This window comes from Oryzias latipes, chromosome 22, assembly GCF_002234675.1.
Source record: "Oryzias latipes chromosome 22, ASM223467v1".
NCBI lineage: Eukaryota > Metazoa > Chordata > Actinopteri > Beloniformes > Adrianichthyidae > Oryzias > Oryzias latipes.
In genome coordinates, this window is record NC_019880.2 from 28353687 (window position 1) to 28367444 (window position 13758).

General features: G+C 37.2%; 1 protein-coding gene and 1 long non-coding RNA gene across 4 annotated transcripts in view; one reads left to right on the forward strand and one right to left on the reverse strand.

Moving 5' to 3' along the window:
• sobp (sine oculis binding protein homolog) overlaps nucleotides 1-13758 on the reverse strand; it is a 120984-nt gene that overhangs the window by 41199 nt on the left and 66027 nt on the right. For 2 of the 3 annotated variants that reach the window (XM_020713659.2, XM_011490823.3), the window contains exons 3-4: nucleotides 7139-7348; nucleotides 4086-4237 (exon numbers count right to left, since the gene is read on the reverse strand). In XM_020713659.2, the coding sequence (XP_020569318.1) occupies nucleotides 4086-4237; nucleotides 7139-7348 (362 nt within the window). Of the gene's footprint in view, nucleotides 1-1325; nucleotides 2085-4085; nucleotides 4238-7138; nucleotides 7349-13758 lie in introns of those variants that run through there. The other variant, XM_020713660.2, reaches the window with a different exon arrangement.
• On the forward strand, nucleotides 11380-12524 carry LOC111946852. Its single transcript, XR_002872634.1, has 3 exons — nucleotides 11380-11641; nucleotides 12074-12121; nucleotides 12274-12524. It is a non-coding gene; the product is annotated as an uncharacterized LOC111946852 (long non-coding RNA).

Consider the following 13758-nt stretch of genomic DNA (forward strand, 5'->3'; position numbering starts at 1 on the left):
GCCACCGTGTATGTGACTTTTAAATTTGCGCAGGATTAAACATTTGACCTAACTTTACGATGGGTATTTTGTGATAGCCAAGTGGGAAGTGAGGCAGACACTTAAAAAGTTGTGGTTGTGAGTGTAAGCCCACTGATGAACAATGCCAAACCTGCAAAAGTATCTAGTGAAACGGTTTTGTTACCCACCAAATTAAAGTTTTACCCGCATGTGGCGGGTGAATGGGTGTTAATTTAGAGCAGATATCAGGCCGTATCCAGCCTGCCAGATGGTTTAACACATTTCTAGTCTATTCCTGTGGCGAGTTATGTTCTTTTAAAGAAATAACCAAAAGTGCAATTCCGCCACTAGGGGGAGCAAAGGAAAAGCAAAACAGGTGAAACAGCATATCTCTGCATGTGCCAAAACTGAAACCTGACAGCTCTGCATCTGGGTAAGATGCAGTCTAGTTCCCTTTTAGCCTCAACGCTGTAACGTTTCTATAAGAGTCTGGTTCCTGTTTTTTTCCTGCGGTACCGGCGGTCCTTGCTAGAATGGGTTTCTCACACAGCTTTTTCCTTAGTGGCAGCATGCTCACTAAAGATCATGGTGTTCTGAGATAATCCAGCCTTGGAGATTAACAAAGGTTGTTCAAGAAATGCGATGATCAATAGGTTAGTGTCGGTTGACATGGTTTAGTGTTTATACTACTAGCAAATTTTATCCTTGGCCGCAGAAACAATATGGAGATCTTTGTTTTATATAACTGAACGGAGCCTCATGCCAAACTAAAAGAAATATGGAAATAAATGTTCTTTACTGCGTGAGTTGTCTGACTGTAATGCAATTTAGACTGAATCTGCCTGTTTCTATGATGTATCATGTTTAGTGGGTGGTTACCTGTCCAGTCAACTGGATTACTCCTGTCAATGTGTTACAGGTGATTTTTGTGCCATAAATCTCTTATTTATTAAAGGAAATGCAACAGAGATAATTGGGGAGATCTCTGGAGAGGGAAGTCTAATATGACCACATTTAGTCCCCTAAAATCCCCACTGTGAAGCTCAAAAGTCATATTTTCAGACCAGTTGGACAGATAAACTGAAAATATCTTGTTAATGGACACAAACACTTTCAAACAAATTTGTTATCAAATTGGTAGGATATTTATATATCCATTGCATTACACAACATTTGTCCGTCACACGGTTGATGATTTAGGAAATCAAATATTCCTTTTTTATTAAAATATTTTTAAATTGATTAGAGTTTAACCTTGCCAATAAATTCATTTAGCAGGGTCACTCACATAGAGTCTTTGAATTCAGATTTACACTGATTTTATTGGGTTGTGGATCGAGCCTGTAAAGCCCATTGAAGCTGTCAAAAAAGCCGGAAATTCTCCTGAGTCCATGCGGTGGTGGCTTGGTTAGAGCTACCGGCAGCGGAAGCTGTGGAGTTGGAACTAGTGTTAGCCGTTTGTTGGCTGGTTAGCTCAACCAGAGTTTGGGAGATGCTGTCCAGACGGCGAAAAAGGTCTTGCTGCGCCGTGGCCACCTGGTTGAGTGATTCAGCTTGACGTCCGAGGGCTACGCCTTGTTGTGAGACTGCGAGGCGGAGTCCTTCCGGGTCAGCTGGGTCTGTGTAAAGGCCAGTTCGTTCTGTCATGGCTGACGTCGTAGACGTGACTGACCCAGACGCTGAAACCCGGAAGTAACTCACGATCCGAGAGGTGGGTTAGAAGAGATTTATTTTTACAAAGTTTCGTGGTTGAATCCTCTTCGGAAGGAGACTTATGGTTCTTGGGACGAACGTAAGGCGAGGCGTGGGCACCGAGGACGGTGGAACCAGCCTGAGGCAGGATGGGAACGCCGAGGGCGGCAGAGCGGCTGGAGGCGAGGCGTGGACGCCGAGGATGGCGGGACTAGCAAAGGGGCACGGTGGAGAGCTCAGGATGATGAAACCAGCGAGACCAGTGGAGAGGGAACCGGAGTGAGTATAACGAACTGGCGCTGAATTCTGGTGAGAAGATCCCTTAAGAAGGCCGGCAGGGTGATGAGGAGATGAAGGTCAGCTGGTTCCCATCAGCAGAGCAGGTGCAGGAGCTGAGGGAGGGGGAGGTGAGCTGACAGGCACCGTGACAACAATAACTCATCTGTTGTTTTCAATTTTTAAAAAGACTAATTGCAGTTTTGAAAGAATTCAGGATTTATTGATAATTGGTTCTTTATCATACAGTTACACCATTTAAAATATGTGGATCAAATTTGAAACGGTGGTTAAAGGTGCTTTTTCCTGAACAACTTACCAAAAACTTACCAAATAACCCAAAATATCATGGTAGACCCTATCTAGATCTCATTTTAAAAGAGTGGTAGGCCCTATTGGAAAATATTTTTGTGGATTTCATTAAAGGATTAAAAAAAAACATCTGAATTCCCAAAAAAATAAATTTTCTTTCAATTCTTTGATATAGTGGGCTTTAAAGGGTTATATAAGTTGACAACTTTTACTCACAGACTGAAACTTTTTAAAATTCTGTTTTCTTTTAATTTGGGGAAAAATTCTGAAGTTACAGAAAAAAAGAACATTAACATTCTTTTCAAAATATAGTTCAATGTACACTCTCCCAACCTTGCCAGAAAAAACACGTTTGCTGGTTATTATGAAAGGTTCACCAGATGCTTTTGTGCTGTAGTACTGCAGAATTTCATCATGTTGAATAGGATGAATGCAGGTATTGCATTAATGCTAACATTAATGACAGTTTCAAAAAACTGATGATTCTTCTAAATTGTTATCACTATTTTTTGCATGTGAGACAGCATGTAATGAGAAACCTGTGATCTTGAGTTTGTTATTTTGTTCGGCTCTGTGCGCAAAACATCTCCTGCTTGTGCATAGAAACAATAAAAATATAGTGAATATAATAATTTTTATGGTTCAGGTTCTGCAGCAAGTTAGCTCTTGTAAATATTTCTGGAAACCAAACCCATCACTAATTAACCTTGACATCTTCTCGGCTGCTATACATAACAAGAAAAATGCAAGAAAGAAGCTCAAAAGGTTTTTCCTTCCCACAAACGAATAACTAAATAAATCACAGATTTATTTTCTTCTTGTTGTTTTGCACTTGTAGCTAAAGAAAAGGAAGGAAGAAAATCTTTGTGATGAGTTTTACACACCTATATAATAGGATGTAGAATTTTTGCTTTATTGAATTGAACTCAAAGGTCTTCTTTACCAGATGTGACAGACAGGGCTGCAAAGTAAATTTCTAATAAACAAATGTAATATAAGAGAAAAAAAAAACTCATTTCCAATTGTTACATTTAGAAAACAATTATGTGTTTTAAAGAGTAAAAATAAAGGAAGAAAAGTTTGTGGATAATTTTTCCCGACATATATTGATAAGCTCATATTAAATGTTTCAACTTTAGTCATTATTCTTTTTGCTTCATTTTAGTAAATAAAAATATGTTAATCTTTTCTGAGGCATTTTAGTTTAGGCAAGCAATTTTTTTAAACGTACATTTACGTCTGCTCTCATATTAGACCCATAATTTGCAAGGTCCCGTTTTCTGTTTAACCAGAATAAAAGCAAGCAAAGAACTTTGGAAACACCAAACTGATGTGTTTGTGCATTGCCTGTCTCAATGGTACTATGCACTAGAATGGATTAACTGGCAGCTCAACATAACTCTCAAACCGCACAGTAAAAATGATCCGATGAGCTGACAAATACAAAAACCACTCTTTAAGGTAGTAGAATTCAGAATACCAGTTTATGTACATAAAAAAAATGCAATGCAATGCATTTAACCTGATGAGACTAAAGGATCATGAATTTATCACTAGAAAAAAATGGCTTCTTTCTGTTAACACTGTTTTTGACAAACATTAAGGTTTTGAGGATCCAAATTGCATTATTTCCCAAAATAATTCAACAAACTGCAAAACCACATCGTGCAGTCATCTTGTTCTTTCTCTTGAAAGAAGCAGTCCATTATGGTACAGTGTTCTTTGCTTTCACTCCCTGTTTTGAACATTTTAGCTCATCTCAGAAACAGGAAAAGGGTCTGGCTTATAAATAGGAGGGTTTTTACCTTATTTCTCTTAAAATAGGCTCTGCGGCAGGCGGCAAAGCATTTCTCACTGCAGAAGCTCTTCAGCTCACTCCCCATGCTTAGTGAATAGCGTTTGTTGCCGACCTTCTGGCACCAGGCGCACATAATCTGCACATTCGATGCATCTTCATCTAGAGAGGAAAAAGAATGAGAGTTATAAATGTGAGTTACAAAAGATAATCCAGTCTCAGTCTGAAGCTGTCCAGCATATTGATGTCAAGGATTCTCAAAGAATGGTTCCAAAACTCTTTTTTAATACAGGACTTTGTATTTTTATTTCTAGTGGTCTATTCAGCCTGGCAAAATCCTTTGGTCCGGACCGAGTAGATTAACTTTGGTTCGAATTGAGTCCTGAACCTTACGTTTACTCTGTTGTCAGACTGCTGTCAAACGGCTTTTCCTGTTATCAACCAAAGCTTGTGGTCAAAACCACGTGATCTTTTCAGTCATTGGCCAGGCAGAAATGATGGAAGTCCTGCACTTTGGAATCCATGTCGGGGCAGGTTACTTAGTCAAACTTTATATTTTGCTGACCAACTTTTAATGCAACAACATTTTCTCTTGCTTTTTTGGAGGCATGCTTCAAGGCGAGAATACTGCTAAGAAGGAACGCTGATAAGTATTTGACATGTAGATTTTCTGAGAAGAGTGAGAACCATTGTGTATCACATAAAAGTTGTTTAAAGTTGTTTTAATGAGCCTGCATTCATCCGACCACATTTCAATGAGTTACTGTGTTTCATCATTGTGGTGTTATGGCATTGTTTTGAGAGAATTCCGTGAGGAATTACAAGGTAGTTTTTAGGATATCACAGCAGCACCATGCTAGTACCGCATAACAAGACAGCAAAACATGTAAGAAGCCTTTTCCGCTATGTTAACTAAACGTTCTAACAAATAAGCAGTTGGACCCTTTTTTCAGTTTGATAACACGACAAGTTAGTTGCTTTTTGTCCGTGGCTCATCGGTTGCTTCTTCCCTAATCTGTTTATATTACATGATGACCAGCTACGGTGGCCGTTTTGGTCCTGTTGCTCCGCTCAGAGTATGGAACATATTCACAATGGCTAATCTCAGAGCAAACCAAAGCTCAGTCCGATTGGAAACAGACCAAGGCTACCTCAAAAGATGGGTGTAAGAGCGGTTCCTGGTCCCGGACCAGGGTCCGCTTGGGTGTAATAGGACGGAAAATCTGTTTACTGATTATCGGGGGAAACAAACACTGGTTCACTTAAAGCGAACCAAATGTGTCCAGTGTGTACACCCTAAAAAATCATTTAATGCGTTTTTGACAATATTTAGAGCCTAAAAACTGCAGAGAAAACTGTGGACCCATTGTTGGTATGTGTGGTCAGTTGGGAACCGTGATATTAACAGCCCCTGGACGACATTAAAAGCCTCCTTTGAGGTAAACTGTAACTAGGCTTCAGGCTTTTAGTGCAGTGGCTGCTGAAATGATAGAGATCCTCTGAGATTTCCTCCAGTATCTCCCAATTATCACATTATAACCGTGTGTAGGCGGAAGGGTGGTGGGGGGGAGCAAGCCCATTAGCTTTTCACCTACGACCACCTTTTCATCGCTCCTGGCTGGGCTCTTCACCTCTTCTTCTGCTTAATGGATCTACGGGCTCATCGGATTTTTAAGTCAAGACTAACTCACAATTAAGAGAATAACTCTCTTGGGTCTTAAAAATGGTACAGAAATGTCCACATTTCAAGTCTTCAATCTTTTTTTCTCTTTGTTTCATTCTTGTATGCTGGATTGCATCCATGAAGTTAAAATTCTTTTCAGATAATCAGTGCATGCTGCACTGATTTGCACAGGTCAGTGGGGAGTCACGGTGTCTCACCTTATACCTACAAAGAAACGTCTTTCTGTATTCTGACAATTCCTAACAAGCCCATCCCAAAACATCTCTACCTGAACCAAGGCAGAAAAAAATGCCTGTGATTATGCAGCCTCCACACTTAAATACATTTGCAGTTCCTGCACCTCAAAAGGTCCTTTGTGTGGATTTTGCAGGGGCAGATGAATAATTCAGAGTGAGAATTGCAGGGGGGTAGTTGAAGGCGGTGTTAAACCGGGTGGTTAGTTGGTGTTAGGCTTTAAGTGGGAACAGCCATCTGTTTCTCTGCCCAGGCAGGGCCAGCGGAGACTCCTCTTGGGCTATGCCAAGGAAGCTCGCTTTCTCCAACGAGGCAAACCAGCCTCCTGTTCACTGTAGACGCGGGAGATAATAAAGCTCTCTGTCTGGCCAAAAAGCACAGACATTTCCACACAGAGTTAGTGGGAAAATATTTACACTTGGGCAGGTGGAGGAAAGCAAGGTGTATAGTGGAAACCCAATGTATTAGTGGCTTTCCTGAGGCTGATGTGGTTTTCTTTGTGCGCTGCATCAGTATTTACATTGTTTTCATTCATTTTTGCAAATTTTCCTTTTATCATTGTAAGAAATGTAAGTGCTGCTCCAGTTTGTTATGTTTAAAGACCCACTTCAATCATTTCTTGAGCTATTTCAACCCTACCATTGGTATCATACTTGATGCACACATTTTTGAGACCCCTATCTTATGAGCATGATCAAAACTTTACAGAAAACCCTTTGTATTATACTTTGGTCCAAGTCTTCTGTCCTGAAGTTCATCATCATTTCACTGTAGAAGGTCTGCTCATTTAAAAATGGTTGCTTCCATGAAATCTCAGAAACACTTTTGGTGGGAAAAGGGTTTGCTAATTATCAAAACTTTTTGGTGAAAATAACTCATCATTTTGTTATAAAGACTCTTTTCTGAATAGAAATAATGTAAAAGTTGTTAATAATTAATTCTTTACAGTACTGTGGTACCATGTTAAAAATGTGAGACAGAAATGGTGCTTTTTTCATGAACACCCATGTTAATCATTTTTTTATTGTTATGAACAAAAACTTACCATATCACCCAGCATATTAAAACTGATACTATCTACATCTCATGAAAAAACGATATCACAAGAAAACATTCAAGAGAATCTGCTGCTTCCTCATGAATACCTGCAGGAGGCTTGATCAGCGCTGGGGGAATCATTGGGCCCATGACTGGCAGGTTGCCATGCTCCTTTGAGCTGGGCGTGGTGGTGGACGCCATGGTGGACGCCTCTGGGCCTCCGTTTCTGGAGGCTGGCAAGGACATGGAGCTGTTGGCTCGATCGGGAGAGCCTTCGGAGTTCTCCACTGAAGCTGGGATTTTTGGCAACAAGTTTTCTTGACAAAAAAAAATGAAGCAAAGGAAAAGTTTTACTAACAAACAGATTAGCTGTGATAACTGTATAACATTTGTCAAACATAGAAAAACTCACTGCAACTTTTCAAAGTATATTCATTATTATTACACTTGTTTTAATACCCTTTTATCAGTGGGGTTCTGTCAGGGCCTTCAAGGCCTTCTCTGAAGGCCTAAAAAAATGTCTTAGTATGTGTTAATTATATTTTGTCCATGCATCCTCATTAAATCATTCCAAATGGTTTGTCCATTTCCTTTTATTGTGTTCATGATGGTTACGCTGCTTCCAGACAAACATGTATTTTCATGTTCGAGCATTATCAATTGCATTTCAGCCGTCCTTTGTTGCCAGGCAGGGTCAGAGATAAAGAGGCCTTCACTATCCGTTCTGCAGGCCCTCCAGTGCCAAATCAATGTTGGAAATTAATTTTAGTCAACCAATCAGATTTTGAGTTGGTGTCAGCAGGTCCTTCTAGCAGGCTTAGGTAACATCAAAGACCTTCTGATTGGACGACCCCTGGAAGTTTCAGCAACACAAGAGAAATTTTCCACAGGCAGCCTTGCCCAGTTTGACACAGAGCCGCGGAACATTTTTGATCTGTCTCAGTTAAAAACAGAGCTGACTGTAATGTATAGATGATTTTGCAGGAAAACCTCCCACTGATCTCCATGACTTCCTTCATCAGAAAAATCTGAGTGAGATCGCGAGCAGCTGTACAAATTTGTGTGTTTGGTGCTGACCATCCCCGTGTCCACTGCGTCTGTCAGGCGGACATGACTTGATGGAATAGAAAAGGACTTTTTGATGGAACTGAAGCTTGATAATCTACATGACAGGGTGGTCGAACTGTTTTCGAAGAAAGAGAGGAGAATAGATTTTGTCTTCAAATAATCCGATTTTTTTAATGAGTGAAATTATCAATATTATAATAAATAATATTTCAGATGTATATGCGTCATGATTAGGGTTCTTCTTTGCTCTAGTTTTTTCCTGTTTTGTTTCGGTCATGATTAGGGTTCTGCTTCCTTTTTTTTTTTGAAGGTTTCCTGTTTGTCTTTTATTTTATTATTTTGAGTTTTACTTTCCTGGTCCCAATCTCTCCTGATCGTTTTCACCTGTGTCTTGTCAGTCCTGTTTGTATATAAGTCTTGTCTCTGCCTTCCTCTGTGCCAGTCCATACCGTCTGATTCCTTGTCTTCCTGGTTACACCGACAGTTGGTTTTGTTTGCACCCCCTTCTCAGCAGCGCTTTTTGTTTGAGAATTAAACCCTTTTTACTTGGAACAACCTGCCTCTTCGTCTTTGCATTTTGGGCCCTTCGTCAACCCTCCCCGACCTGACAATGTGGTAATTTTTTGTTATGTTGTTTGCTAGGGGGGAACAAACAAACAAACAAACAAAACCAACTGTCAGGGTAACCAGGAAGACAGGGAATCAGACGGTATGGACCAGCATAACGAGATTTGTTAACTGTTTTGTTTATTTAGAGGCATTTATTGTGGCTACAGGAAATTTTCAATATGCAATGCAAAGCTTGTTTTTCCATCGTAAAATGGTTAATGAGAGGTTGAGTGATTCAGACGAACCACTACTAAAGGGCCAGGGGTGTAAAGCATGTTCCCCCACTGCCTTTTCAATTGATACCTGTTAGTAGTTTTAAATAATTTTTTGACTATATGATCATTTTGACTATATGATACACTCTTATTATTTGTAAATTAATGACCAAATGATCAACTTTTATTTAGTTGCAAATTATACTGTGAATACTATAAAATGTTCATTTTTTTCCCTGTACACTTTTTGGACCTACCTAACTCTTTAAGCACTTCATCTATTCAACTTATTCCACTATCAAAAGATTCAGCTCCTTTAGGAGATGGCTGCCCTGAGGTTTACTACATACCTCTTTAACTTTTTAAACTATTAAGCTAACTATTGTTTTTTTAAACTCTGTTGAAAATAGCTTACGGAATCTTCAAATGCACCTTTTTCAACTAAAAACTTTCAGCTCTACAAAACTATAGAACTTAAGAAGACTCAACTACAGAAACCATTCAACCTTTCAACTATTCATCTGACTAAAAACTCTTTGCGGCTTTTAAAATATTGCAGGTCAAAGTTGACATGTCATCTTTGAGTCAGTTTTCAGTTATGAATGAGTCTCTATATGGAAAACTGCTTTCAGTTGTTTTTTTGTTAGCCAAGTGGATGAGCGAGACAAGAGAGTAAAAAGAATAGAGACTTTAAGTAGATTCATTTTGTCAAATCTTGGGCATCGTTTCCCTAACAGAAAAAGTTTTTACACCAAAACATAAGGGTTTTTCCTGGCTTTTGGACAATCTAACTTGAATTGCTGATTCTAAATTGTCCCTAGGTATGAGCGTAAGTGTGTATGGGTGTGGGAATGTGGCCCTTTGATAGACTGTCCAGGGTGTACCCTGCTTTTGCCCAACAGTAGCCAGGTTAGGCTCTGGCAGCCCTGTGACCCTGCAAAGGTTAAAATGGGTTCAGAAAATGGATGGATGATTAGAATACCACCCTACCTACTTTCTACTGCCACACAATCATCTTCCTAAAGCTGTGTTGATGCACACCTGTCTTTGAATGTTATGACAAGATCACGCCATCTATTAGCCTGCTCGGTTGTTGTACAGGAGTTGTTGTCATTACTTTTTTACTTTTTCTGTTATGTTAAAAATGTTCCTGTGTTAAAATGTTTCACTAGAAGCTTTTGCATGGAGCTTCAAAGTAGCCTGATTTGTTTCTTTATTGTGCATCAATATTGTTTTTGTTACTTACATTTTGTCATTTAAGTTTATTACTTTTAATGACATTTTGTCATTTAAGTTTATTACTTTTAAAAGAGGTGATCTTATAATATTAAAATAAACTATTTTTTAACCACATCACATGCCACTAAATTAAGAGGCTGTATGTGTTTTATCAATCTTCAAAAAATGCACACATCAGATGACTAGGTAAAATGATCATTAAATCTATTATCAGAAACTTTATTACTAGAATAACTTTAAAGCACATGTTCGCATCTTCTTGAAATGGTTCTTTTAGCGTTTTAGTATTGGAGTGGCAGTGGTGCAGTGGAAGGGTGGTCGAAACCTGATGGTACTTCAGACCCGCACATGAGTCAAAGCGTCCTTGGAAGACACCGATTCCCATGTTGCCTCCAGTGTATGGGGCGCCGAATGTAAAAATTAACCTCATGAAAATTTTGTGTCACTTTTACCACATTTAGACATTTCTTTCCATTTATGCTGCATTTATATCTCATTTTGTCTATATTTATCACCAATAAAAAAACAATCTGTGACATGAGGATATGTACTTTTAGAGGTTAAAATTAAATCTAAATATTAATAATAAATAATAAATATTAATGTATATGTAAATAATAAATGTAAATGTTAAATCGAAACACATACCTAAATCCCAAACGTAAATATAAATGCTAAGTGTATATGTTATATCTAAATGTAAACCTAAATGTTAAATGTAAATGTTAAATATAAATATAAATATAAATGTAAATGTTAAAAATAAATGTTAAATATATATCTAAATGTTACATTTAAATGTAAATGTGAAATGTAAATGTTATATCTAAATATAAATATTAAATCAAAGACTAAATAGAAGTATAAATGTTAAATGTGATTATTAAATGTAAACCTAAATATTAAATGCAAATGAAAATCTAAATGTTAAATGCTAAATTTAAATGTATATCTAAATGTTAAATCTAAATGGTAAATCTAAATCTAAGTCTAAATCTAAATATTAAATGTAAATGTTAAATACAAATTTTGTATCTAAATATTAATGTTAAATCTAAATCTAAATATAAATATAAATGTTAAATGTAAATGTTAAATGTAAATGCTAATATTAAAAGTAAATGTAGATCCAAATGTTAAATGTTAAATGTAAATGTTAAATATAAATGTAAATGTTAAATGTAAATGTAAATCTAAATGTTCCGCCTAAATGTTAAATATAAATGTAAATGTTAAATGTAAATGTAAATCTAAATGTTCCGCCTAAATGTTAAATATAAATGTTGACTTTAAATGTTTGGGAAATATGCTAATGAGGCCACGCCCCTCACCGAATAGAGCGGTCCTTGTTCAGACGAAAGTTGAACCTTAATCATGGCAAACTCTTTGAGACCTGAGGATATTGAAAGGGCCGTTGTTTCAGGAGTGCGAGCTGCATTGCAAGGTGTCCTGGCACCTACACCTGCTGCTGCAAATCTGGTAAGTGGAAAAGTTAAATAAAATAAGATAAAATAGTTCTATAATACTATTATGTGGAAACGGATTTTTAGCTAGCTAAACAGCTAGTCTTTCCAAGCTAGTCTTAATTTTTTTTTAGCTAACAAATGGCTAACGTTATCAAGGCATCTTTTGACATTACAGTGTAATAATATAATGCTATTTTGTAATTTCCTTGACACATAATGATGAAAGATATCTCTGAGTAGGCCTGCTATGCATGTCTGTGGTATTTTTATGCCACTTTACATCACTGCAACTCTAAATGAAAAAAAGAACATTGGCGGGGGGGGGGGGTCTTTTTATTTATTGCTTGTCTTCTTTCTCATTACAGATCTTTCTTATTTGCTAAAATCTGCTACAATCACTTATTTTCAATGTAAACTTTCTCTGTTACATGCTCCTACTCTACAGGTTAACACATCATCACCATCCACAAGTTCTGCCGCTTCACACAGACCGGTAAGAACATCATCAGTTGTTTTCTTCCATTGAGTACAGTGATTACATTTTTTACAACTGTTGTTTTTTATTTTTATAGTTTAGTGTTTAACTGATTTTTAAAATGTAACAAAACATCTATATGATTGTTCTTCTACCACCGCCCACCTCAGGTCAACACTCTGCCGCCGCCCATAGCATTCACAAGTTCAGCCACATCTGCAGGGGCTGGCACATCCCAGAGATTGGCAAGAACTGAATGACTTATTTACTTTTAATGAGTAGAATTACCATCAACTTTGTTGTGAAAGTGTACCTTTTAAGATGTTTTTTTATTTGTTCGCTGAATAGATTATTTTTTGTTACCGAATATATATTCCTGTTTATATGAGTTCTGGGTAACGCTTTCTTTTACAGTACAGTACTTACAGTGTACTTAAGTGGTATTTACATGGTACTTATAGTGTAACTACTGGGTACTTTCAGTGTACTTACATGGTACTTTTTATGGAATTTACTGGGTACTTACAGTGTGTTTACATGGTACTTTCTATGGGACTTTACTAGGTACTTACATGGTACTTTTTGTGTCTACTCTGTACTTACATGGTACATACTGTGTATTTATAATGGTACTATTTGGTTCATACCTATGTGTTACATACTGGGTATTTATAATATTCTTACTGGGTATTTACATGTTGTGCAAAGGTGTCTTTTATGGTACTTACCACATGTAAGAACAAGGTAAGTACAAATAAAGTACTTTGACCTTTAGGTCTGCACTCGCTGCATGTTTCATGGTATTTATCATGAATTTACCACAGAAACTACCCCTTAAGTACACTGAAACTGTAACTGTAAAAGAAAGTCAGCCCTATTTCCACTCTATTACATGGTACTTTCATTCCTAAATACTGGGTATGTTCACTTGAATATTACTTGGTACTTACCCCTTAAGTACAATGAAACTGTAACTGTAAAAGAAAGCCAGCCCTATTTCCACTCTTTTACATGGTACTTTCAGTAGTAAATGCTGGGTATGTACACGTATTACCTTCCCGTACAGTGTACATGAACACACTTGGTCTTCTGACCTCACCACATGAGACAATGCTAACCTGTTGGTAAGGGTAAAGTAACTACATTGTGAAAACATATTCTGGCCTGATTACTTCTTGTAACATGAGGCAAGTTTAAAGAGAAACAAGACAGCAGTGAAAACAACAATCTTTAATATGATACATGTCTGCAGCATACAAAGTTTCATCACAATAAAATAGGTTTTAAGTACAAAACAGTGCAAAGGAGAATTCTAAAAAACACATTGGCCTGAGGGTCGTGCTTTTTGTCCATCAAAATTCTTTCAGCAGAGTTTGGTAACGGTGCAGGACTTCTTCAAGGTTTGTAACTGCAAGAAAATTCACAATATGAGCTCAAGTGAACATAAAAAGCAGAACGACTTTGATGAAATACAAAATAAATTTTACTTATTTAATCATTTCTGTAATGAGTTTGATAAATCTCTATGATTTTTTTATCGCTTTGACTGTAATGCTTGAAATTAATCAATTATCCTCATTTAAAAACATGATAATAAATTATTCAAAACTTAACTTTTTTTAAATATTGTTCTAAAAATGAACTTGTTTTAATAT